Raw genomic sequence first — 27403 nt, 5'->3', positions numbered from 1 at the left:
AAAAAAAAGTAATTAATTGACCGTAAAATATTTAGAAAATGCATTTTTTTCAATGTTGTTCGATTTGTGTTGCCTGTTCTATGCAAAAAAAAATATATATGAAGTGAAAATTGATATGCTGATCTCCACCCTCCTATATACAATCTATCCAAAAATCGTATATACAGACAGATAAATGTATTAAACTCGGCCAATATCGAATCGCATTTTTTTAGATGTTGTTTGTGTGTTTTGAACTGCATTCGACCGTTAACCGCAAAAGTACCTAAGTGGCTATTGTTAAAACAAATGTGCTCTTTGGCAGTTATATGTATGAAAACAGGAAAAATACACTATTTATACAAAAAATATTTAACCCAACTGTATACCCTTATACATACATCTCTATATGAATATATTTATGTGCAAGCATTTGATGAAATAAATATTCAAACTATTACAAGGCATTCGCTGGTTTTTTTTAAAGTTGGGGATGACAAATTTAAAATAAAGTATTATTTGTACAATAAAACTAAAAGTTTTTTTTTTTAACAAATAGTTTCTTGTAAGATCGAAAACTCCTAGTGAAAAAAATGTATTTGGGATCAATATAGCGAACGCCGTAATGCACGCCGTTTAAGAAATTTAAATACCTCAAGAATCGGCAACTTAAAAATTATATGATATCCATATACAAATTATTAATAAACAAAACCAAAGTAGTTAAAATACTCAGCAAAATTCAAATTAAGCGCGCCAATATTAAAGCTATAATAAAAATACCATTTTTAGTTTTATGGTATTTTTTGAGGTTCGCCCACTTTTACGCCTTGGTAACACTAAACGGGTGTCACTCTTTTCGCCCCTGGGCACACTGTTTGCCTTTCGCACGCGTATTTTTCTGCCGATTTTGCGTGTAAATTTCATTGTGAAAACATAATTAAACAGCAGCAATCATGGTTAACTTCGACCTGACACGCATCAACTGTCAATATTTGGACAGGCATTTGACCTTCCCGCTGCTGGAGTTCTTGTGCGGCAAGGAGGTTAGAAAATCGACCAGGCGGTGCTCCGCCAGCGGTTTGCCGTGTCACCAGCTATCGAATCTGGGTAATCTACATATATGTGATTTCCGTTGCAGATCTACAACCAGCAGGAGCTGCTCGAGTACATCCTGGAGACGGTCAACAAGACGAACATGATCGATTACACGATGGACACCCGCAAGCGTCTCAATCTCAGCCAGGAGATGCCCGAGGAGCTGGTGCAGCGCAAGGCGGAGGTCCTGGCCACGCTCAAGCAGCTGCAGAACGAGGTGGCGCCCATCATGAAGGCCACCGACATCCTCAAGAACGGCGAGAGCATGAAGGACTCGAAGACCTTCGTCAGCGCCCTGCAGAAGGACTACAACTTCAAGGTGGAGCATCTGGAGAGCGCCTACAAGTTGGCCAAGTACCTGTACGAGTGCGGCAACTACCAGGAGTCCACCTCGTACCTGTACTTCTGCCTAATTGTCATGTCGCCCAACGACAAGGTGTGTGTGGGGGTTATTCGGTAGAAAAAGGTATCCAAAGGCCGGAAAGATTCATAGGCAGCTAATTCTAAAATATGAATGCTAGTTACTCTCATATATATATATTCATTAACCCATTTAAAATCTTGAAACCCACAGAACTACCTGAATGTGCTGTGGGGCAAGCTGGCCGCCGAGATTCTGACCCTCAACTGGAACACCGCTCTGGAGGATCTGACGCGTCTGCGCGACTACATCGACAGCGCCAATTTCAGCACCATTCAGGCCCTGCAGCAGCGCACCTGGCTGATCCACTGGTCCGTGCTGGTGTTCTTCAATCACCCCAAGGGACGCGATCTCATCATTGAGATGTTCCTGTACAAGCCACTGTATCTGAACGCCATCCAGACAATGTGCCCGCACATCATGCGCTACCTGGCCACCGCCGTCGTGATCAACCGCACCCGTCGCAATGCTCTGAAGGATTTGATTAAGGTTATCCAGCAGGAATCGTACACATACCGTGATCCCATCACCGAGTTCCTGGAGTGCCTGTACGTGAACTTTGACTTCGAGGGAGCGCGTCTGAAGCTGCATGAATGCCAGACCGTGATCCTCAACGATTTCTTCATCGTGGCCTGCCTCAATGAGTTCGTGGAGGATGCCCGTCTGATGATCTTTGAGACATTCTGCCGCATCCACCAGTGCATCACCATTAGCATGCTGGCGGACAAGCTGAACATGAAGCCCAACGAGGCGGAGTGCTGGATCGTTAACCTCATTCGCAATGCCCGACTGAATGCTAAGATCGATTCGAAACTGGGACATGTGGTGATGGGCACCCAGCCCTTGAGTCCCTACCAGCAACTGGTGGAGAAGATCGACTCGCTGTCCATGCGGTCGGAGCATTTGGCCGGTTTGATTGAGCGCAAGAGCAAGCAGAAGCAGAACCAGGAATCAGTGGACTCCTGGAAGTACTACTAAATTGCTGACTTTTTAACCACAACTAAGTTAAGACACTTTGTACCCTTTAAACACCGATGATTGCGCGCAGTCGAGCGAATAAACCAACATCACACCCGTTCGCTCAATTCAACATTTAATTTTATTTCCTGTGGAATTCATTTTGAGTTATACAAAAAACAATACCAAGGCGGGAATTTTCAATTGCGCTAGCCTACAGAATGCAAACGTCTCCTAATCCTAGAATTAGTTGCTTGTACCTACGGGTCGGTGCGAGATCTTGCTGAGGATCAGGCTCCGGATCACACTATTGATTGCTACCGTCCCTTCTGCTTGACCACCAGCCAGGATCGCACGGGCAGGTCCTGCAGATAGACGATCCACTTTCGCACCAGCAGCAGCCACACAATGCCGTACAGCACGCAGATGCCGGACTCCAAGTAGTAGCCGTCGAAGGTGATCTCGCACTTGCCAGTCGACGCTTCGCAGCTCTGAAGCAAATAATGATTTTATCGTTTAAGTTGCTATCAAAAGGTTGTCTTTGTAGAACTTACCTGTTGCTGCTCCTTGCCCTGGCAGGTGTTTTCCGCATCAGTGGAGCACTGCTTCCAGGTGAGCACGTCCACCAGCCAGAGAACCACAGTGTTGGGCCAATTTCCGCCCAGATTGCACAGCGTGTTCAGGAAAGTCATGTAGGTGCCACCCACCGCGGGGTCAGAGATCTTGGCAAAGAAGGCCATGGCGGCCACGAACATGGAGTAGAGGAATACCTGGTAGATGGCATAGCTGGTGATAAGCAGGACGTAGTAGTAAACCGGCACTTCTCCTCCGCGGATGATGTACGGTGTGACGTAGGCCAAACCCGTGGCCACAGTGGCCATGATGATTCGGTAGGGAATAGCCTTTAAATAAACGTCCATGGGACGTGGTCCATTTGTATAGCGACCCACTGCGAGCGGCAGGATGAGCTGCAGCGGAATGAGGGGAATGGCCAGCAAGGCGAGCTTATCCTTGGGCACTCCTGCGTCGATTAACTTCAAGCTGGTCACCGCATCCGAGGCGGCAAAGGTTACTTTCACGGTGAGCAGGATTGCAGCCAGGATCTGGACGGGTCGCATGCGCACCATGTCCCACAGGATCTTGTAGCTGTCGTGGATGTTCAGCTCGTGCTCCTCCGTATATCGGGCGTCCATATGTGCGTCTTCGATGTCGTTCTCCTTCTTGAAAATGGCCACTAGTGTGGTGGCCACCACAAAAGTGATGCCCCAGAACCAGAGGAAGCGGGGCAGCGTGATCATGCCCTCCTCCAGCGGCACATCCCTCAGATAGGTGTTGCAGAAATCCTTCGACTCCAGGGCAATGAACACCACATAGCCCAGGAAGTAGCCGGCGGTTTGTCCCACACTATTGCAGGTGGAGGCATAGCCGACATTGCATCGCTTCAGCATGGTCAAGGCCCAGCCATCCACGGCGATGTCCTGGGTGGCGGCCAAGAAGTTGAGCAGGAAGAAGAGCAGTGTCAGCAGGGGAACATTCGGATCCACACCGTTCCCGCCCAGCCAGCGGTCCACGTGGAGGGACAGGAGCAGCATGAAGGCACCAAGGAGGTACTGCACCGGGACTAGCCAGGATTTCCTGCGGCCAAAACGCCGGACATACAGGGAATCCACAATGGGGGCCCACAGGAGCTTCAGGCTGAATGGCCAGTAGGCGAAGGAGAACTCCGCCTGCTGTTTGTAGCTGGCTCCTCGATTCTGCAGCAGCATGGGAATGGCTGCTATCAGGCCAATGGGTATTCCCTGCAGCACATACAGAAACAACAGTATGGCTATATTCCGCCGATCGCCACGAATATCTGGTTTCTGCTCCTCCTTTTCCTTCTCATTCTTTGGATGCCCCTCGATGAGCAACTCCTGGTCGGCATGGCTGCTCGTTGGCTTCCTCCTTATGGCGGACATGCTGTGAGTCGAAAGCAACGTAAGTATTATATATATTCTATATAAATGGAGGCCACCGGCTCACCTGTTTTTCTAATCAACAACGAATAACAACAAATGTCCCAGGTCCACGTCACTCAAGTGTCGAGCTTTTCTGAAGATTCCAGAGGCTTTCCTGTTGTTGCCTTCAAATAATTTCGATATCTGGTCTAAACGCGTTTCAGATTCTTCGCTAGTGCCCTTTTTACTTAATCATATTTCGACAAATGGGAATAACTTTTTTCGTGGCATATGTTTGTTGACGTTCCAATATTTTTTTATGGCAACTAAACATGCACTTGCTATAAACGCCGCAGCCATGGTCACACTAATCTTTCGCAACTTAAACTTTTTGGCGGGAAACTTACGAAATTTAAAACAATACGGGCGGCATGTGAAGACTATATTTAATTTTACTGTGATAAGCCAAGCTGGGCAGAAATGTTTGTATAGATGTTGTGTGTGTATAGTTTGTGAAATAAAATACTTTAATTAAATAAAGTAGGAAAGGGCTGTTTCTTCATTGAATACCAACTTCTGAATGACACTGTTTTTCGTTATGCACACAAGAGACAAAATTCGAATAAAAGTAAGAATATTAATATGTATTAATCATTCTTATTTTCCTTTTGTGGTTTTGAGCTGCAAAAAGAGCCTAAGTGGACTATAGCACACATTGCTCATTACAACGGCGGGTAAAAAAATAGTACTATTGTCGCGTCACAATTAAACGAATAAATAATGTGTAACTCATTATAATAATAAAACTTGTAAATTGTTTTTACTATTTTAAGCTATTAGGCCCAAAGTTTAAATCCTAATTTTAGCTGAGCATCAAGGCAACAAAACAGGCCGTAATGCACATAACTATGTTTAATTAAGACCTAATTTTAAATGTCAAAGCCAAATAACTTGGAATCGTAAAAAGAATCAATTTTTCCAATTGTTTAATGCGTTTTAAATTATTGCTACTCTTTTTATTTAAGTTAAATTTTATTTTATTTTAAGATAAACCTGGAAATCACACTATTTTTCTGACCGCCATTGTAAATACATAAATACACACATCATGCTGATAATATTTATCTGCCCCTCCATTAAAATCACCGGCGAAATTGTTTTGCAGCTTTTGTTTTAATAATAAAGTGAATTACTGAGAGCATTTTGCTTGCTTGCTTGGCGAACACATTCAGATGTTTCGTTATAATTAAAAGTAATTACTGATACAGGCTCCACAGCACCGGGCGCAGCGCTGCTGGCTTCTCGAATAACAATTTCAATTTCCAAATACATACGTTTTCAATAATATACTCGAAACTGGTTTCAATTGCTCTTCGCTCTTCTAGAGGAATGGGCAACATTTGTGACTGTGTTTTGTTTGACTTTCATAGCTTAGCTTAAATTCTAATTAAGTGTTCAATTGAAACTCTGTTGATGCTGCTCGCTGGCTGGCTGGATGGCAGGCCTGTTATGGTGTTCTACTCTGTTCTGGTCTGGTTTGGGCATTTTCCTGACTGCTTCATATGCTTTGCTTTCATTTACTTTCATGGCTATTGTTCTTTTCGGGTTTTCCATTTTCCATTTTCCATTTCGCTCATCTCGGGTGGCGTGCTTCAGCTCAATTAAATTTCTGGGAAGGCCGTTCAAGCTTTTAACTGCTCACTTTTCCGCTTCTACACTTCGCCTTGTGGGCCTCGTGTTAGCTTTACTTGGCGGGCGAGGAGCCGCCAAAGAATGGCTCCTCCCACTTGTGGTGCACCTCCGGCGTTAGGTTGCTAATCTGCACGTGCACAGCCTGGTGCTTCTCGTACTTGGGCGGAATGGCGCACAGACGGTATTTGACCTCGTCCCCGGGCATGGGCACATATTCACCTTCGATGCTGTGGGGCGATTAAAATTTTGTAGCTTTTAAAGAGCCAGCTCAAAGGTCGCATGCATTATTCATCCACTTACTCGGAAACATGGCAGAAAACATCCTCTCCGCCGGCATGGGGTGTAATGAAGCCGTGTCCTTTGGTGCGGCTGAAGGATTTCACAATGCCGGTCACAACCGGATTTTCCAAGGCCCGAGCGGAGCTGTGTTTTTTTTAGAATTTTTTTTTTTTTTTGCGTTTGCGCGTGTTTAGGTTTTGGCATCGTTTTGAAAAAAAAGGGAAAAGAGAAAGCAGGAAGATACAATTAAATCAATGGAAGATGAAGGCACAGGGGCAAGGACAGAAATTAAGTACGCGCATTATGTTCAAAAGGGTACTCAAGGGATTATAATTTTGCTAACGACGGATCCCTGATTAAAAATGATTTTTAATTTGCTTGAAAAGTACGAAATAAAATTGTTAAGCATTTGTCAAGGTTACTGGGCCCTCTTAATATAGTGAATAAAAGTCGAATGTGCCAATTTTGCAATACCAAAAAAAATATTTGTAAGGAACTATAAGAAATATTTATAAAAATAATATATTAATGTTTCAAATTTTACAAACATTTTTGTATTTTTACAAGATTTTACAAAGAGTGATTAATCTTAAGAGAGAGAACATTGTAGATATTACAAGTGATTAAAAAAGGACCAATCATTGCAAAACAATCTGTACTTTCACGGCTCATTAGCCCCCCGAAAAGCGCCTGTATTGCCTCTGGAAAAGGGCCAAAGTTGCTTTAGGGGTCAAGGGGCGAGTGGATGGTTAGTTGGCAAGTGTTTGGATGGCTGGAGGATGAGGATGGAGGACTTACGTCGAGGCCGTGCGTGTGCGTCGCGTGATAATGGGACTGGGCAGCTGCAGCGAGGCATTGGGACTATGGCTGTTGTGGTGGAACACCGGCGGCTTGGCGGTCAGCAGCTTCTCGGGCGTCCTTGGCTCGGCCATGTTTATTCTCTTTAGCTTTCTGCGTTCTTCCCCTTACTTCTCTTCTCTTCTGCTCAATTGGTAGAAGCGGCTTTTGCGCGTGTGTGTATATATGTATGTGGGTGAGTGGACGGCAGCCAAGACTGTCGAGTTCAAGGCCACGGGCGGCGGGTTAGTCAGCCAGCAAATTGCGTTGCTAATTTCACCTGTACTCTCTAGCTTACCGCAAACTTCACGCCCTATTTTTTGTTTTTAGCACCTTTCGAGAGTTAACAACTCGATGAACTTAGCTTCCTGGCTTGGCTTTTTTTTGGAACACCCGCACACTGATGCAATTTCTTGCAGCTTTGGGAAATGCCGGTTGCTATAGTTTTTTTTTTACCCTTAAATCCGGAATAATGCAGCTTGCGTTTTATTCACTTTTAAGTCTGGCGATTTTATTCAGCTTTTTATTTGAGTATTACCTCTGTTTTATACGCGGTTTTTAACAATTTTAACGAATGGCGGCGGAGGCGTCAAGGCGATTTAGAGTGACCGTTTCAAGTGTTGCTTAAAAAACCTCAAAACTGTCGATTGGGTAAATACCATGATCTATCGATATTTATAGCAAGCGAAAAAATAGATATATTTAATTTGTCCAATGAAAGCCATAATTTGTTTAAAAAACGGACTGCACCACAAAATAAAACAATATAAATATAATGACATTTTCATCATTATTTAATAGGACTCGATGGTTTAATCGTTTAGCTATTGTCATCACTCAGAACGCTCACGATCCACCACGTTCAATCTTGTCCATCTCTAAACGACTAAAATTTAGCGTCTTTCTATGTTTCCTACGAGTAAATCTTTAATTCCCCCGATATATGAGTGATTCGGGGAGCGACGGAGACGCAGAAGCAGAAGTCGAGGGCGTCTTGAATCCAGAATATTACTCATCGGACAGCAGGGAATCCGACCAGCCAGTTTGGCGAAGACAAAACTGGCAGCGGATTATGACCCAAAATCCCGACTCTGGTCCTGATTTGGTGCTGCAAGAAATGGAGGACGAGTACGAAGCCTTGGAACCAGAGCCTAATGATGACTATGTCACCACAGATGAAGAGGAAGAGATTGCGGAGCCTGTGGAGATGTTTGAACCAGTTAGGGAACAGCAGGATAGACGAGCTATAAGAAGGGTCTTGCAGGTTCTAGTGCCTAGGGATTATATAGTGCAGGAACCTCAGCAGCAGGCCAATGGAAATCAGGAACAACCCCAGCCACAAGCCAATCAGGAACCTCAGGATCAGCCCGATGAGAACCGGGAGCCTGGTGTCAATCAGGAACCTCTGCCACAGCTGGCAGCCCCGCCCCAGCTTATAGTTGACCTGGAAGAACCTGTAGCTCCTCCCGCAGCAATCCTGATAGATCCTCCGCCGTTGCCCAGTCCGCCCAGTACTTCCCGGCGAGCCCAAGCAGATGGGGCAGCTGTGATTTCACTGGATACACCGTCGCCTCCCAAAAAACGTAAACGTCTCTCTGCCGCCGATAAAAGTTTAAAAAAATCACCCGAGAGTAAACCCATTGTTGTGGATGAGGACGAGGACGATGGCCTGACCTGTCCCATTTGCCTGGACTCCTGGGAAATGAGTGGTGAGCATCGACTGGTCTCCTTGCGCTGCGGTCACCTCTTCGGCGAATCCTGCATCCGGCGCTGGTTGAACGAGAGCCAACGCCAGTCATCAGTAAAGGTGTGTCCGCAGTGCAAGACGAAGGCCGCATTCAAGGACATTCGCCACCTGTACGCCAAGCGCATCCAGATGCTGGACACGGACATAAGGGAGCAACTGGAGGCGGAGCGCCGGCGCACCCAAACCCTAACCACAGAGTTGGCCACCGCGAAGCTGGCCCACACCCTAACCTCTGAGAAGCTGATGCTTATGCAGAAGGATTACGAGCGTTTGAAGGAGCTGGTCAGGGCAGGCGGTGCTCGTGGCGCCTTCGGAGGCGATGCCATGGGCAGTGGGGATCCGAAGAGCATTCACATGCTGGCCACTCATCGTTTGTACATGGAGAAGAACTTCGAGATCACCAGAGAACCGGGTTGCCGGGTTCTGCTCTATTCCGCCAAACACTCAATGCTGGTGGCCTCGCAGAAGAGTGCCCAGAACCTGTTCCCCGGCTATGGAGTTCGCTTTATCGATCCGCCCAGCTTCAAGCCACTGCACTTTCTGCACACCTCCGCGCTGTTAATCAGGGACATTGCGTTCAGCGACTCCCAGCACCTGCTGACGGTAGCCAGTCGAGAGCCAAAGATCAAGATCTTCGACATAAGAACGCGTCTGTGCTCAGCGATGTTCACGGCGCACGACAAGATGCTCTGGTCCTGCGCCCTGGATCGCAACGAGCGGGAGCACTTTCTCTACGGCGGAGACCTGCGAGGAGGAGTCTATATCTATGACTTGCGCTTTCCCGAGACCATACTCTGCGAGTTCCAAGCCGAGGGTGAGTTTGTAGAAGTTTGTAGACCTGATATTTTATTTAAAACCATTCGTTTATGCCTTGCAGAGAACTTCAGTCCTGTGATACACATAGTTCCAGTGCCACCGAACAAGACGTTTACCAGCGGGGGCTTCCTGGTCTGCCAGCTAACGGCCCTCACCTTTTACGAGTACGCTGCGGCCAGTGATACGGCAGTGCCCACGCGGCTCAATGTGGAGGGACCCTTCCTGTCCATGCAGTACGATGCCGTGCTGGACACGCTGCTCATATCGGCCCGATCCAACCCGAATTCGCCTCAGTCGCGCTTTATACTTGGGCGTCTGGACAAGATCGACAACACGCCAGTGCTAAAGGTTAAGGCCACCATCTACGGTTCGAAGGCCACGCCGATAATGACGCGACCCACCCAACTGGGCGTCGAGGATAACACCCTAGTTGTGGGCTATCTGCAGGACAGCAAGCAGTTGATGATGCACGATGTGCGGCGGGAGGAGCGGGTCCAAACGATGCCCGTCAACGAGGTGATCTACGACATCTGCCCGGTGGCCACCCAGGCGGGATCCTATTTGGCCGCCCTAACCGACAACAAATGTCGCGTCTACAAGGTTAACAGTTCCAAGCGATGAGCTATGTTTGCATGTGCGTGCATTTGTTTTCCATGAAAATACCAAAAGAAGTGTTTAGTTTTAGCTGATTTCTGTGAAATAAGTGACTGCTGAAAAGGGACGAACTTTTAAGCGTTGTTCTTAGTTTAATTTTTTCATTAATTCCGTTTATTAAACATTTGTCAACCTTACGGTTCGCGTACAAGATTACTCTGAACATAAATCTATATTGTGTACTCCATGTTCGGTTTTTGATTCTTGATTTCAATTTTTGAATGCTCGTAGTCTGTTGTGAATAAGTCTTGTATAAAACAAAAGAAAATGTTGGTTCGATTAATAATATACATATAAAGCTATACAAAAATGTGTTATCCATACAATATCCAATTTTTATATATATGCGTAATTATAGATACTCCTAAGTGAATTGTGGAAATGAACGAATGATTAAATAGATGTCTAAATTCATTCCTGACAGTCTCGAAATGTTTGCAACATTTTCAACGTTTGGAAAAGTCCTTCGAGCTTAAACTTGCAACGAGTTTTGAGCGGCCCACGCTAGCTGGGATTTTCAACAATCCTGTCCAGCGTTGGCAAACCCAACTAAATCTAAATGAATTCGGTTTGCTTCTCTTGAGTCTTGAGTTTTGTAAAATTGTATCAAAAAGGTTTCGTCGTTGGTCGTTTGCGGGTTTTCTGCTTTTCTTTTTTTGGTAATTCAAAAACCTCTCTGGCATTTACTCCTATATATAGTTGTATATGGTTTATAGTATAGTATATAGATTAGTGTGTTGGATAGTTGAAAGACGCAGATCTATACTTTTCAAGTATAATTTTGTATATTTTGTGATGTTTTATTTGTGTTTTTGCTGTTTTGTGTCTGTGTGTTTTTGTGTTTGTTAATGTTAAGATTAGAGAATACGTATTCGTATGAAGAATCGTATGGAGTCAGCGTTACTTAAAAGACTTTTAGCTTAAACTGTACGAGAACTAAATATACAGTAATCCGATAGACATATCTTTATATATATATATATATAAACACTAGATTCACTTAGGCTAAACTAAACTCGAAACGAAGTCGGGAAAACGAAGCTTTGATACCACATTCGATTCCTATTAAATTTAAAGAAATCTAATGTTATAGAATTTAAGTCCAAGGCTTGAAACAGCTTAGAATTGAATTGAAATTTTTGAAGCTTAAGTTAAGTTAATTATGCAAGTAGATTAGCTTTAAATTTGATAAAAATGGAAGTAGCAACAAAGCTGAATGAGATTAATCGATCCCCAGGCGGCTAAAGACAGGTGAGAAAGATTAGCTTTTGGGATTTTGGTTCGCTTAATCGACGCGCGCATATCGCGGCACTATGTCCTTGCTGATCCAGTAGTTGCAGTGCAAGTAGTCCTCCTGCGGCTGCGCATCCTGGCCCACATTAATGACCCGACGGTTCGGGACGAACGACTGCACCGTTCCATGGGACACATAGTAGTAGAATAGCTGCTGCATGGCCGAAACGAAACGGCGTTGCTCCACGGTATGTGGCTCGTAGCGACCCAGAATGGCCTGCACATCGGCGTCCACGGTGGCCAGCTGATCTGGTCCCTCGCCCTGTGTGACGACGTAGAACGGCACAGTCGGCTGCTGTCTCGCAATCGTCAGCAGCGGGCAAACGGTGCGTATGTCCGAGATTATGGCAACCAGCGACGCATAGCTGCTGGCGTTGTACTGCTCGAGCACCTCATCGGTGAGGCCCATGGCACCAATCTGGGAGTTCTCCACATAAGCTCGCACCTCGTCGCGCGTCCAATTCGTGTGCAATTCGCGGAGCTTCTCGGTGTGCGCCTCATGAGCACTGGCGCCTATGACCAGCAGTGGCTTGTCTGCGGACTGTCCGCGTTTCCAGGTATCAGAGGGATGTTCAAAGACCACATCTCCGTCGAGAACCAACCACTCGTGACGGCTGCCGCTGGCATTCGCCTCCTGGGGTTGCGGCAGATCCACGGGGAAGTGCAACCAGGTGTCGGGAGTGGCGGCCCACAGTCGCTCGGTGGATGCCTCGCGCAGGCACTCCACATCCCCGCACTCAAGGGTGGTCATAAGCTGCTGGTTAAGTTTGCTCGACTCGCTCAATGGTTTTCCCGGCAAAATGGCCGATCCGGATGAAGCCCATGCCCTGGTGTACAGACCCTTGACCTTCTGAGAGTTGACCAAAAGAGTAACCAGAGTGGCTCCGGCCCGATGTCCCAGCAAAGTGACGGATTTTGGGTCACCGCCAAAGTTGGCAATGTTCAGCTTGATCCAGTTGAGCACGGCTATGATGTCGGTGAGCGCATAGTTGCCGGATGTGGGTGGATGTGCCTCCTTGGTCAACGCATCCAGAGCGAGGAAGCCGAAGAGACCCAAACGGAAATTGGGTCGTACAAAGATCACATCGTGGGAACGTGAGTAGCGAGCCGATGGACGGAGTATTCCCGGCGATGGTCCAGCCAGGGATTCGGCGCCAATCAGAACCACCACTGGCAGGGGATTGTTGTAGCGCACATGGGGAGTGACCACATCCAAATAGAGGCAGTCCTCGTCTCCCACGGTTGTGCCATTGCCCAATCTCTGCGTGCACACCACACTGCTGTTGTGCGTTTGCAGGGTATCGTTCCAGCACATATTGATGTCGTCAATCAATTCGGCCGGCTTCCATCTCAGACCCTCCACAGGTGGCTTCGCATACGGAATGCCACGGAAGGCGAAGGCTCCGTCTTCCTTCACACCCTCCACAGGTCCGCAGCTCGTCACTGCCATGATATAGCGTCCCTCGCGCAGAGGCGGCGAAGTCAACGTCTCGTGGGTCAGCACATAGCCAATCACGGCCAGCAGGAGGACAAACAGCAGGATGCCAAACACAATCAGGGCATCATCCACACTGCACTTGTAGCCACGCAGGCGGGTCAGCAGGGAGATGGGTCGGTTCTGCTCCTCCTCCTCGGCGGCCAGTTTTTCCTCCGCCGCCAGCTTCTCGTCCTTGAGCTCGCCCTTCAGCTCGTCGGTGCCGTTGGTCTTAATGGGAGCACGATCGACGGTATCCTGATCCTTGAGGGAATCATCAAGGGTCTCCATGGAGGCCAGACCGGCCTTGCCCAAACCCAGTTCTACATCATCGCTGCTCTTCTTTTTCGGTATCATATTGGCAATGGGCAGTTTAATGGCGTTTAGAAGTCCACGTTTTGGCGGTGGATCGGAAGCTTCATCAGCGGGTGTAGCTTCAGCTGTGGCTTCTACAAATGAAAAGAAGACATAGGTATAGTTTAATTCATGGCATATAATCTTATAAGGATAGAATAATAGTACTTTATCTTTAAGGAAAGACGTAATTTATGTTTTATACTTATTTTTGAACCCTTTCCAAAAGTTATAGCTTAAAAAACGCACTCACCCGACTTGGCATCAGCATCTCCGTTGACCAGCTGTTTCTTTTCCTTCTCGGCGGATGGTTTGCGGGCAAAGAAGCTGCGCAGACGCTCTCCCAGTCCTGGACGAGACTTCTGCTCATCCTTGCCGGAGACAGTGGCGGCATCGCCGTTGGCTTCCTTATCCTTTTCCTCCTCCTTCTCGAGGAGCTCTCCCTCCGCACCATCGCCCTCCGCTTTGGGCTTATTTTTCATGAAGAAACCGGGCAGCTTGAGACCCCCAATGGGGATCTTCTTGGGCTTTACCTCACGCTCCTCCTTGCTGATCTTCTTTTCATCGGCGCCCTCGGGTTTTGTGACATTTTCGGCGGGAATATCGATAATCTCCTCTCCATTGCCTGGTTTCGACATCTCAGGTTCATCATCACCGTTTTTCTTTACCGGCACAGGTGAGGATTTCTTGCCGGCATTGGGAGATGCTGGCTTGGAGGTCTGCGGACTGGGTGTCTTCTCCTTGCAGTCTTCTTTTTTATCCAGCATTTTGTCCGTTTCCTTGGGCTCCTCAAGCGCTTCTTGCTGGGCGGCTGTCGTCTCAGTGGGCGGGGTTTCCTTCTCTTCGAGTTCGCCCATCTTGTGAATGTTTCAAGAACGTTTAGAGAACTCTTCGGGAATTCTGCAAAATATAAACAAGTATACTTTTTAGTTCATGTTCTAGATATCAGGTCCTTTAGAGGACAAACCTTGACTTAGTTGCAGAAATAACTATGTTACACTTTGGCTCTACTTTTTTGTGACGTATTTTTTAAGGGATCTACGATCTAGGATCTATCACGATCGCTGACTGAAATGCTTCTAGCTGCAGCTCAAAGCAGCACAGGATTTTTATACGGTTCTGGTTGAAATTCCTGGCCTAAGGATCTGCAGCTGATCCTGGCAAATGTCAACGCCGGCTGTCGGCCTCTCCTTTGTCCTTGCACAATTGCTTAAGGGTTTTCCTCCCTTTCTCTCTCTCTCTCTCCCTTTCTCTACCTGAAACTCTACTTAAAAATCCTACCTGGAAAATGCGGTTCAGGTAGCCCGCTGAAAATTTGCTCGAATTTTCCTCAACATATCCCTGCCGCATGACGTTTTTTTTCGAAGCGGGAAGACCGCAAATTTATTAAGCTAGCAGAACCAGCTGCATACCGATCAGTTTGTGATCCAATCCACGTTCCGGATCCCTTACTTCTTACGCTTTTCTTCAGATTCCTTCATATTTCCCTTTTTGGTACGTGCGCCTTGTCCTGTTTCACACGTCCCACCTTCTCCGAAAAACGTTCTTAATTAGCGAAAAACTATAAAATCAACGTGGAATGTAGCCAAGGACATTCCCCGGGTCCTTTTGCATCATTATGCCTGAAACGCCGCTCACAGCGTGATCGCAGTAGCAAATCACGTCCAGACTAATTGACCGCAACAGAAACTGTCAGAAGTCATGAGAATTTTCTTTTATAAAAACTTCTGCGTTGACTTCGCTTGACTTTTTTTTATTGAGCTGGACATTAAAATGACATTTGTGAAGGAAAATTGAAAGACGTGATCATTTAAAAAAGATTTGGGTTTTGGAAAGCAAGCGAAATGGCTAGACACAAGTTAAATAAATAATAGGTTAGGATTTTAAAAAGCGAACAACAAATCGCAGATGCTGCTAAGTTTATATTTTCAAGCGCTCTCTTATTTTTAATATGAACGATTATGTTACAAGATCCACAAACAAAGTTATTATCGCGATTAAAGATAATAATTCTGAAATAATATTTTCTTTTTATCTGAATTGTTAAAAAGATTAATCACTCTACTTGTCCAACCATTACCAATCAAAGGCTTTCTTCTTATTTAATGTTTTTATAGCAAAATACTCGAAAAACTAATATAAATTTTGTTATTGTTCATTTGACCCACTAAATTTAGCTCCAGTTCATAGCATATTATTTTTCTGGCTGTCTAATGAACCCCTTTTTTAATATTTCCCCAATGAGCGTATTACAAGTCCATTACTTGCACGCATAAAATCCAAACCAAAACCAAAAGAGACAACGTAGACGATATGGCAGAGAAAAAACGATGCCAAGTCTCGACCTCTGTCATGTAAATCAACCGAAATTCCATTAAAATGTGAACTTAAAGTTCAAATTGCGTTGCGTGCCATAATCTCCAATCATTATCAGTTCATTCCCTAGTTTTTCCCGCTTTTAAGCGATTTGGTCAACTGGAAGAGTGACACGCCAGAGGGAAAAAACACAGAATGGAAATGTAGAAAAATCGAAAGCAACTCGACAACGTTGCGTATCGAAAGTGAAAAGAGTGTCACACATGGTTCTAAAAACCAGGGGAAAGAGTTGGTTTCAAACGCGACGCACTGCAATCCAATTGAATCGGATTTCAAAGTATTACCACGACTGGCGGCAAAGGGCGGAGATAAGTTGTCTGGCAGAAGTGTGGAAAAGTCATGGGGCCAGAGGCATATAAGCTTCCTTGTTGTTCTTGCCGCTGTCTATTTGGTACTCGTACTATTCTCTCCTCTAAACAGAAGCAGGTCAAAGTAATTACAGTTCACTGGAAGTGGAGTATCTTCGGGCACTATCTTCAGTGTGCATCATTATAGTGCGTTCTAAAAGTTGGCGTACTAAAAATCTTGGACAGGTCTGTAAAACGTGGAATTCGGGTGGAAATGGTTCTTGTAACATATAAAAAAGTCTTTATTGACTTACTTTTCGTTACAACTCTTTATATAGAACTCTATAAAAATAACTTACAAAACACAAAATAAGAAAGAATTGTAATCAGGAATTAAATTGCGTTGGTTTTAAGAACTACAAAACAAACCAAAATTTTTAATATTCTGAACTCAGAAATCATCACCTAATTTATAATAATATTGTCACAGTTAAGTGACTAAATTGGAAAGGTTTTACACTTCTGTAACGCACTGTCCAAGCATTTACTAATTGAAGTTTCTAAGTAAGAAAAAAAAAAGGCAAAAAATTGACTATTATTTATAGGGATATACCAGACACATTCCACACAGCGATCATTGTTAATTAGCTGAGAAATGTCTGTGGAAGTGTCTGTTTCTGTGGCGGGTCAAATAAACAAAGTTGACGCACCCAAAACGCAATGAAAAGCGCTAAAAAGAAAAGTCTTTCCATGTCGTCAAGTCACGCAGCCTAACACATTTTACGCCACATCCTCCTCCTTTTCTCAATTCTTTGCGGCATACATATGTACATATGTGACCGGCCTGTAATTGGTCTTAGCTCGTAAATTAAATCAAATTCGAAACTTGCGTTTGACATGCAATTCGACTTCCTTCTCATAGCCAACCGCCAACCCCCGACCCTGCTTCCTTTTTTATTATCCCTTCGCATTTTATTTCATATGTTGTTTTTTTAGTGCTGCGCACGGAAATTGCCGTTAAAACGTAAAAAATTGACCACAACATGTTCAGGGATGTGCCAACTGAGCATTGAACAGTGGTATACGATTTTAAGGAGATCGAAAATAAATAAACTATAAAAAAAACGTGTATTAAATAAGGTTTTCTTAAATTAAGTTTTTTTCTGATTTAAAAGATGTTACATTTTTACTTTAAATAAAGCCATAATGTAATTCAATACTTCATTCATTTTTAAGCTTTCTAATTTAAGCCTTATTATTTTTTTAGTTTTCATAGTTTTCCAGGCTTTGCATCATTTTTGCATCAGTGTTCCAAAACTTATACTACATAGATTATCCTGCAACATGAGCTGGAAAAAAATTCCCCCAACGAACCACCAAAAAACCCTCGTAGATCCCAACTTAAGCGCAACAAATAAATTCTGGTGAAATATCTCGTATCTCGGAACATGTCAAGGAACACTTTGAAATGCATAAAAATGCAATTGCTTTAGGCCATTTATTCTGCTCGAGGGGGTGACTAACAGGGACAAGTGGAATTGGGAGCTTTAGTAGGGGGAGATAACTCCCTGTCATGAGTGAGAATGCGACAACTGGTACAAAGTTTTGGGTACAAACTGCCGCCAAAGACGCAACCTGAGCTTCTGTGGCTGGAACTCATCCCCCTTTTTATTATACAGGGTACTATGAAATTTCAAGGGAATATCTTTTACACCTTTAGTTATAAATATATTTTATATGCAAAATATATTTCTTATTTAAAAAAAAAATGTAATATAAGAGGAAATATTTGAAAGTTAAATTTTTATTATCAATTTTTTTTACTTCAACATATTACAAATAACATATGAAAAGGAAGTAACTCAAGCTCTATATGTTATTGAAATCTTTAAAAACGGAAAACTACGTTTTATATTGAGTCCTATCATATAAGTTAAAAGTACTTTTTTTAATTACTAACTATATATTTTACGGGATATCATATAGCCTAATACTCTGATGTAAAAAATCATGGTTTTTTTTTTGTTCGGCTAACGGCAGCGGAGCATGAAACGAAAACAGTGCAAAGAAAATGACAAACGGAGGTGGGAAAGCGAAAATAGTGGGGGAAAAACAGTAGTTGGAGGAGGAGTGTGGGAGGGTTAACCGATCTGCGTCCTGTTATTATTATTTATTGTGTTTCCTGTTGGCAACCTATCTCCCCCCCTTCTCTTTCGCACCCCTTTTGACTTGTGGCCAAACAGAACTGCCGCCGCCCACCGCCAGATGGCGCCTCGGCCATTTGTCCTGTGCGTGCAAAGAGGCATTAAAAAGTGTGTGAGCGAGATACCAGGAGGTGAATAATAAAAAATAAAAAAGGGCACACTATTTTGACATGCACTTTTCAAAGTGTTTTTGAGTGTGGGTGCTGTTTATGCTCAATTAAGCAGGATATTTGAACAATTTCAGGACACTCACCAGCCCGGACATTAAGATATGCTGATAAAAAAGGCGCTTAAGCCATGCAACTCTTGTTTATAATTATATGTACGGGGAAATTTGTCTAGACAGTCGAAACAACAAATAGACTTAATTGAAGTGCAATTTTGAGAACACTACACAGAAAAAGCTAGCATAATAATGCTAATATTTCAGTTCATTTTGGATTTGATAAAGAACATAAAATATAAATTTTTTTTATAAATTTAAAGGTGGCATAAATTTTAAATTCAAAACCGTTTCTATTAACTTTTACTCAATAGTTTTCTGTGTACTCATGTTCCCAAAGCACCTGCAATCAGCGACTTAGATTCAATAACCTCAGGCAAAATAATTTTTCAATTTGCGCCTCCAATTTCCACGACGGAAGGGAGGCAGACTACGAGGGAAATCGCAAAACTTCTAACGAAGTCAATTTGTCATCCGGCCGCCATGCTAATGGACTTATGGTCGGGATTGGGCCTCCTCATCGGCCACCTTCTGGTTACAAAATCCCCTCGGGTCATTTTAAAATTAACTTTTAATATTGTGAACTAACGATTTATTATGCCGTGTTGTAGATGTTGGTTCACGCTGGTTAATTTCATGGAAATTTATTAAAGTTGGCCAACTGGGAGAATGTAAAATGAAGAGCCACATATTTGCCAGGCAATCAAAAGAAGGGTGATTAATGAACAGATCTGACACGTGTTCAGAAAACAACGCGGAAGGGGTCAGCAAAATAAAGGGGGATAAAGTTCACTCGAGCATAAAATACACTCAGAAAAATCGAAATAAAATTTGATAAGACTGACTATTTTTAAAGAAAGCACTTTCACCTAGAAAAACTAGTTTTATCAATTTGTATTTCATAAAAATGATTTACAAATATATATGTATATTATAAATGCAAATTCGAACCCTCTTCTTAAATTCTGACTAGAGATCTTTGGCACGGAAATTCTTTTCAGTGTATAAGATGTGGAGAAACATAAAACCGCAAGACCCAAAGGTTTATGCACGTGCGATGTGAATTCTCAGACGTCGCCCCTCTTCGTTCTGATGGATGATAATCTCCGGGGGCAGGTAGAAAGCGGAAATTGGTAAACGAGCAAACAGAGAGTCCCACAATCCTCAAAGGATCTCCAGAAGGCGCTTAGATCTATGACGAGGGGATTGGAACAAAAAAAATGGAGTTGGGAGTGAAAACAGCACACAAAAAGTGGAATGAGAGTGCCACTTCAAACAGGGCATTTTTATGAATTTGTAATTACACTCGAGGAACAAACAATTCCCAAAGAAAAAGAGGGAATAACCTTGAGCTTCTTTGGTGTTTTTAAATATTTGCTTATTCGAAACTCTTGTGGTGTATTCTTTTTATTTTGCGATGTCTAAGGTTATTTAAAAGTAAGAATTTTTCAAATCAAAAGTTTTCTTTATTTTAAAAAACCTGAATGTTTTTCAGTCTCTAAAATTTTGTCAAAACTTGTTGTTGTTTCTACCATTTATTTAAGCAAAGTAATAAACCAAATACTGAGCATCTTAAAGACTGCGTGATTTTCCTCCTAAAACATTGCTGTCTTGTCCCTTATATCATTATATTTTATTGCACTTTTTTTCTAGCAAGACGTTCCTTTTCCAGGCAGATAAGCAAAGAAGATTTCTTGCAAGATAAGAACTCTGAAAATTTCTTGAAGCAAAACTCCTTGCAAGGCAATTGAAATTGTCAACAAAAAATATTTATGATTTGCGCCAGGGTTCCTTGTAACCCTCATTAGTCAATTGTCAGCAGCTCTTGAGGGGATCCGAGTTTTGGGATCGTATCACAGCACTTGATTTTCAAGTTCTCATTGCTGATAGATTTACAATTTCCGAAATGAAAACTCCATTTTCGTTTAAACTGTTTGACCATGAACTCCATATGGAAAACTGTGGGATGTTTATCTTGGAGAGGGAGGAAAGTGTTGAAAATTGTGTTTGGTATTCTTCCAGCATATTCCATGTTGTGTTTTTCCTTAATTGTTGTTTACTTTTCAAGTGAAAGCGGCCAACTTACATAAGAAACCACAATTTCCAATTGAATTGTAAAGAAGAAAAACTTTGACTACACACACAATTTGGGAATAAAGTGAGAAAATGAGATACTAAGGCACACTCATCAACATCATCATGGCTGTCGGCTTTTGTCTTTTGAAAACTTGGCAAAACAATGAGGGAAGTTGGATTGAAAAGTAAGAGCCTCAATAAATCTCTTTCCGAATGCAAATGTTGCGTCAGCTTGGCATCTTCACGTTTTTCTACCCTATTTTTTGTGCCTCTGTTTTGTTTTGTTGATGTTTTCCTTACTTTTTACTTTCCCGATTCCCCGGAAGTCTTTTTCTAGAGCGAATCGAAAAGTAGCAGCTGCCAAAGCGAACTTTCTTTGGAGATCTTGGGAGTTTGTGATCTTTTTCTTGCGCCTATTAATTCATCATTGAATTATTGCTTTTTTCCCGGTATTCCTTCAACGATTTCCTTTCCATTTGTTTACGGAATTACTTTTTGGGGATTTATTCTAGCTGGCGTCTGACTGTGCATACAAATTATCTAAAAGGGTCGCTCTATTTTCGGAGTAACTCCACCCACAACTCTCTGGATGTTGATGGATTGAAATATCTGAGGGATTAGCACACATTATGTTTATGAAATGTTCAAAAGGATTTGTCAGGGCTGTGATTTATGTCAAATGGTTATGGTTTTATACAGAGCATGCCATTAGAAAGGATAGAAATTAGAATGAAAAAGGGGAAAGAGCTGTCTGATCATTGACACGAGCCATTAGACCTCAAGACGCGTAAGATGATGATGGGTGTGCGACGATACGGAGGGATTATTTCAATGAATCGTGGAGCCTCATTAATCTTATTAGGAGCTCAAAAAAAAATGTTTTTGGAGAGGCAATTTAAATTGTTTTGGTACGGGGTTTTTGATAATTAATAGCTTGCGGAGGATTAGTATTTAATTTGATGACTAACGGATTTATACCTGAATATTTGGGTAGCATTTCTGCGTGACACTTATTTTTTTATAGAAAATAATCACTAAATCTAAACCATTCTCACTCACACAGACAGAAGCCATTTTTTCGAAAACCAGTTCAAACACTGAATTTTAAAATTAAAAAAAAAAACAAATCTTTCACACTTTTTTATCTTTGCATTGAAATATTTCAAAATTAATAAATTTCCCATAAAAATATGTAAAAAGAGCTACCTCTTATAAGATCTTTTTCAAAATTCCATAGCGTTAACGACTGATTTCAATTAATTCAAGTCCCTTTTGTTAGCCTACAAGAATGCATGAAAATCTGTCGTTTGCCGTTTTTCTTGCCCTTTTTAAATCTTAAATACTATTTCATACAAATAATCTGCATTTAAAAATATAAAAAAAAAACACAACTTACAATATAGCACTTTGATTACACGGAGTTTAAGCAATTTAAAATTATTTTAAAGTTGATGCCAAGAAATTTAATCTTTTCTCTATTTATTTCACAAAACTATTTATTTTTTCACATAAGCTATTCAATTTAATCAATTCCCTTAGGTCCTTAGATACACATATCACGAATTTTGATTCTTACCTGATGTTCAAATCGCGACCACACAATATAGTGTGTGTTCCTGTTGTTTTATTGCGATGTTGTTGAAATGTGGCAATTGGGAATAATCCTCAGTCCGTGGAAACAGCGGGTGGCTTAAATGAATCCGAAGTCCTTCTACAGGACACTTAGGTGTGTATAACACACGTACAGATTTTTTGATTTATTGCTGCTTTTCTTTTATCCACTCTTTCGACACAGAGCAACACAAATTGCACAAAAATAGTTGCGGTGATTTCCTTTTTGTTAATATTTTTATTTGCACTAACTACGAAGCATTCACAATTGGAATATCAAAAGTTATTCCTTGTTTGCGTCGATTTTGATTTTGTTTTCTTTTGGTCGCGTCTGTTTGGCGAGAGTGTGTGTGGCTGTTGCAGGATGGTGTGCGATGAGAAAACGAGCAGAACCGGCGGAGGCAAAAGCGTGCGACGCCGAAGAGAGCGATTTTAAAAATAAACCTTTTTCCTCAGTACATTTTCCCAACAGAAATGTTGGAGTTAACGTTTTCATAACAGAAATGTTGTCTCCGAGAGACAAGCTGAGCCAAACTAACCACTGGAAATGTAAACGGCTCTCTTATTGTCACTCTCGTGCTCTCGCACCACAGTGGAAAGAGGGTTGGCTTAAATTTATAAGCCTCCAATCATAAAAAACATATTTTCTTCCATTATTTAATTACAAAAAAAAATTAAAAATATTTAACAAAAATCTTTAAGGTACTATCATCTATCTATTAATTTTCATGCTTAACTGAGTAGCAAATTCGTAAAAGGCACTCCTTCTTAAGAACTTGTTTGAAAAATAAATTACTTAAATTTTAAAGGTAATTTTTAAAAATTCAAATGATGGACAAAATAAGCTATCTTTAAAAAGGTAGCTTAGAATTTAAAAAAAAACCCATAAGAAATAACAGTAACAGTAACAGAAGTGGCCAAATAATTTTCTTTGTGTTGTTGAAAAACAGACCTTTTAAACCTTACTACCGTTTTAAACTAAAAATATCATTCCACTTAAAAAAAAAAAACAATTTTCGATCATATTTACTATCCCCTGGCCCAGTGTCCGCTGGAAATGGCTCTCTCAGGACAGCCGGCTTGTGCAATGTTAGTGAAAAAGGGGAGAGGGGTGCACCCGCATAGGGGTGGCTGGAACCAGCTCTCTTTTGCACTCTCTACTAGTAATGCTCTCTCACTCTCTCCGTGCATTGCTTTGTTTTCCTGTACAGTAAATGCAAAATGTTCTATGGTTTTTTTTTAATGGGGTATTGTAATTTTGGTACAATTTTTGAAGTGCATAAGCAGAGACACCTTAAATAATTTTTGATTTGAAATAAACCATACCTAAAGAAGTTAACAATACAACATTGGGTAAAAAATTCTAAGACCAGATACATTATATCAATTTAACAGAGGCATAACAACGGTACGTAAGCATTTGTAAGATACTTCACATTCATAGTTATTCATAGTAATATTCAGATTTAAACTGTTGTTGTTGTTTGTTGTTACACCAAAATAAAACCAATTTCTTTGTGAGACTTAGTTGATAATCTCAATCGTTTTCGTTCCTAGTTTAAGGCTTCAGAAATACTTAAATTATAGAAAAAAGGTAATGTAAGATTCCTGAAAGGGTATTTTGAGTTTCACCCCTCTAAGATCTTGTTTGGTTGTCCTTTATTCAAAAGAAAGAACTCAACAAAAGGAGACCGGCTGGACGAAGTTTGTTGATAGGGGATTTCGGGTTGAGTTAAGGTTTTGATTTCGGTTTTGGAACTCGTTTACGAATGCGCATCAATTGGCAAGTGTTGAAGCGCAGTAGTTTATACCGATGAGCCATCTGGCAATGTTCGTAGGGAAATTCCCAGTCCTGATGCGTTATTGCATTACATTGCCTAACCCCTATCCCAACACCCTTTTTCGGCATAGGGTTTCATATCCCTACCCCTGAGAAAATTCACTTTTTTCGGGAGGTAAACAAGTTATGATCATTTTTTACATAAACTTTTGCGCAATGAAATATATGAAAAATTTATCAAAAATTAGTTTAATAGTTCTGTCCATGAAAAAATCAGAAACTAAGAACTAGGCATTACTATTACTTGTAGTTAATTTGAACCTATTATATTATTTGTCTTATAAAATATCCATATTGATCTTGCCAGTTGAATGATTTAAGCATAGCCCATGACGACACGTGCTGGAAATGGATTATTGCTATATACCCCCTCCTGCTTTCGATAGAGTAACCCCCCGTATCCCTACCCACATGTCAACAACTTTCACGCCCCGAACTATGAGGGTTCCCTATTTAATTTTGGAGCTACTGAAGCATTTCATTAGACCTGATGTTAGGTGACATCTGCTACCGAAAAACGGAACAAATGTCGTAGGATACTACAAAAATGTGAAGGTAGGCTCGAGTTACGTTTGAAATTGACGCATGCCTGTCACGTAGAGGGGGAGGATCAAAAAATGATCGCATCGGATCATTATCATGATTGCAAATGGGAACGAGGAAACCCGCAAAATGTGGGACGTAAAAGGAAGGAAGTGGAGAAATGAACACATGTTCTTGTCTTGTTTCATTCTGTGTGGGTTGCTCGGATGGAATAATTAACAAGTTTAATTTAAATTTGAACCGGAAACGGCTGAAACCGAAAACGAAGACTTTAAGAAGTTCGGGGGAGTTCTCTCTAAATACCCCACGATATGTAATTCAATCAACCAATGATTCGGTTTCAATATGCCAGCAAAACCCCAAAAAGCCGCTTAATGTTTGAGCTCAATTATATGGCTTTTTGTGTGGGGTGCGGCGCATACTCTCCACCCCTTTTCCATCCCATAAACGCCTCAAAGTCGACTACAAATAGCGAACAAGGAAGTTGCACATAAAAATCGTCTTGTTGTAGCCCCGTTGCAAATTATGTTCGGACATAAAAAAAAGCAACTTTCGTGGACTACCCACAACTCAACCACTCTAAACCAACCACTTGGTCTGAGGGCAACCACAAAAGTTACTGTTTTATTTACCCAACGAACCCTGCAAAGGGCGAGGCCGGTGTTCCAGGCTGAGGATTGGACTTTGGGATGCGAGACATGTGGCGAACAACAGGCGCAGCAAGTGTTAAGGTGGTGTAGTGGCGCCCCTTAATGGAATCGGTCCCCCAGACTCGTCTGCCTGCCCAGATAAAACATGAAACGCTTTTAAGTGTTGCTCGCAGCTGAGGTTAAACACCTCAAAGACGACACACTGCGTCTGAAAAAGAGCCGAGAGTGGGTGGTTCTCCTCATGATTCAGGGTTTTCCCCTGAGCAACTATGTATGCAGAACTTTGGATGTGGGCAGATCAAATTAAGTCGAAGATGGAGCTTGAGACCAAGTTATGATAAAGCTATGGAAAAGGAAGTATTCAATTTCTAAAACTAAATATAGTTTATTTTGATTTTTTTTTGTACTATATAATTATTAATTTGAAATTAATTTCTTGCTAGTCACTCTGATAGTCTTTTCTTAATGTACTTGTCTAAAAATATAAAGTAAACATAAGACTTACTTTAAGAATTTTTTGTTTTTCTTTCAGCTTGATTTCCCTTAGGATTTGTTCAGCGCACTTTTTATTTTAAACTCCCCCTAGAAGAAAAAGTTTTTTATTACCAGCTGAATTTGCCCCCTCTGAACAATCAATTAAGAAACCAATTCTCCTTAAGATGACTAAACTCTCCAAGGGTCAATGTGTCCCATTCGCCGAGCAATCACAACAGACCATTGATACTTTTAAGTTGCTGTAACAATATGAATCTTATAGCCACAAGAGGAAGATAACCACAAAAGATGGCAACCGAAATGCACAAATAGGCATTGAAAATGAAAACAGAGTCTATTGTAATCTTCAGTGACACAATGAAATACAAAAAGTAAAGCAGCAGCGTAATTCAAAAGGGAAATGTACTACAAGAAGAGACTAAGAGAAGAGGCTGTATGCGTGAGTCAAGTAAGTGGAAATAATCGCAGACAATAGAAGAAACAGGGGAACTCCACTCGTACTGCATCTGAATCTTCAGTCTCAGCATCAGCTACTTCTCAGATGCTTCTGCAGGCATCCCGAAGTGCGAAGTCAAATTGACAATCCCGGGCATCTCAAGCTGCAGAATGCATAAAGTCAGCGCTGCAGAGTCGTTGCACTTTTTAAAGTGTCGTACCCTCTACTGAAAAACACCCAATGAGAAGTGGACTGAGACTGGGACTGGGACTTTCGTCTTCACTTGGACGACAGAGCCGGATTAACACTTAAAACTGTTGGGGTCACAGTGGGAGCATCAAAAAAAATGATATAATTAAGAATTTTTAAAGAATTTGTTTGTTTTTGCTGTAAGTTTAGAAAAAACTTAAAACATAATATTGCCATAAGTATAAGGACAAAACCATTTGGGAATTTTACAAGCAGTGTGTAAATTTTAAATGTTATTTTAAGCTATTATAGCATTTGAATCTTTGTTTCCAAATAGTAATCTTATTATTTATCAGCAATCGGTTATTAATACATTTATAATTGCAAATAACCGAATAATAAAACTAATGCAAATTAATTCAAAGCTTACAGCAATAAAACCTTATCCAAACCACTGTGCTGCAGCCTAAGAAATACGGGGAGTCTGACATTGACATGCTTGCAGCAGTAGAAGGACTGAAGGCAGAAGCTCTAGTGGCAAAAGCAGCTGCCCCTCAAAAAGAGCAGGGAGCGGAGCTGAACTCATGCCCCGTGTGGGCGATGCATAAGCGAGATTGGAACCGAAACCGGGATGGGATGGAGACTTTTGTCGGGGCCCTGGCCAACCTCTATTAATATCCGACTTCCTACAATTTGGTGAACGCGTAAATTGTATGTGAAAGGAAAGTTGACTTTAATGCGTCATAATTGATGTACAATGCGGAGGGCAACTCGATGGCTTGATTTGATTAACACAGAATGTAGCTCACGGACGTAAAAGTATGAGCCGCCACACACCAAATGCAATTGAAACTTTGACTTACTGCCAAATTATTGATTTTCAGGGCATCTGCAGTGAGTGTCTGCAGACAATAAGTGTGTATCTTTGTGGGCTA

The 27403-nt window shown here is 42.1% G+C and overlaps 5 protein-coding genes across 5 annotated transcripts; 2 read left to right on the top strand and 3 right to left on the bottom strand.

Moving 5' to 3' along the window:
- The first annotated feature begins 827 nt into the window (after positions 1 to 827).
- Positions 828 to 2583, top strand: LOC108146879 (eukaryotic translation initiation factor 3 subunit E). The gene is made up of 3 exons (XM_017273111.2): positions 828 to 1025; positions 1121 to 1513; positions 1652 to 2583. The coding sequence occupies exons 1-3, from the start codon at positions 936 to 938 to the stop codon at positions 2474 to 2476; spliced, it is 1308 nt and encodes a 435-aa protein (XP_017128600.1). The 5' UTR covers positions 828 to 935; the 3' UTR covers positions 2477 to 2583.
- Positions 2580 to 4731, bottom strand: LOC108146878 (acetyl-coenzyme A transporter 1). The gene is made up of 3 exons (XM_017273110.1): positions 4478 to 4731; positions 3010 to 4414; positions 2580 to 2946 (listed from the first exon to the last, which is right to left on the bottom strand). The coding sequence occupies exons 2-3, from the start codon at positions 4411 to 4413 to the stop codon at positions 2773 to 2775; spliced, it is 1578 nt and encodes a 525-aa protein (XP_017128599.1). The 5' UTR covers position 4414; positions 4478 to 4731; the 3' UTR covers positions 2580 to 2772.
- Positions 4732 to 5546: 815 nt separating this feature from the next.
- Positions 5547 to 7810, bottom strand: LOC108146988 (cold shock domain-containing protein CG9705). The gene is made up of 3 exons (XM_017273252.2): positions 7162 to 7810; positions 6385 to 6507; positions 5547 to 6311 (listed from the first exon to the last, which is right to left on the bottom strand). The coding sequence occupies exons 1-3, from the start codon at positions 7293 to 7295 to the stop codon at positions 6137 to 6139; spliced, it is 432 nt and encodes a 143-aa protein (XP_017128741.1). The 5' UTR covers positions 7296 to 7810; the 3' UTR covers positions 5547 to 6136.
- A 243-nt stretch (positions 7811 to 8053) lies between these two features.
- LOC108146802 (E3 ubiquitin-protein ligase RFWD3) lies at positions 8054 to 10831 on the top strand. The gene is made up of 2 exons (XM_017272981.2): positions 8054 to 9761; positions 9825 to 10831. The coding sequence occupies exons 1-2, from the start codon at positions 8144 to 8146 to the stop codon at positions 10382 to 10384; spliced, it is 2178 nt and encodes a 725-aa protein (XP_017128470.1). The 5' UTR covers positions 8054 to 8143; the 3' UTR covers positions 10385 to 10831.
- On the bottom strand, positions 10509 to 22764 carry LOC108146801 (neurotactin). The gene is made up of 3 exons (XM_017272980.2): positions 22281 to 22764; positions 13792 to 14438; positions 10509 to 13633 (listed from the first exon to the last, which is right to left on the bottom strand). Exons 2-3 carry the CDS (start codon positions 14393 to 14395, stop codon positions 11703 to 11705), a joined length of 2535 nt encoding a protein of 844 aa, XP_017128469.1. The 5' UTR covers positions 14396 to 14438; positions 22281 to 22764; the 3' UTR covers positions 10509 to 11702.
- Between the last annotated feature and the right edge of the window lie 4639 nt (positions 22765 to 27403).

This window comes from Drosophila elegans, unplaced genomic scaffold (assembly GCF_018152505.1).
Source record: "Drosophila elegans isolate 14027-0461.03 unplaced genomic scaffold, ASM1815250v1 contig_208, whole genome shotgun sequence".
Lineage (NCBI taxonomy): Eukaryota > Metazoa > Arthropoda > Insecta > Diptera > Drosophilidae > Drosophila > Drosophila elegans.
This window is presented reverse-complemented; position numbering and strand designations above follow the sequence as displayed.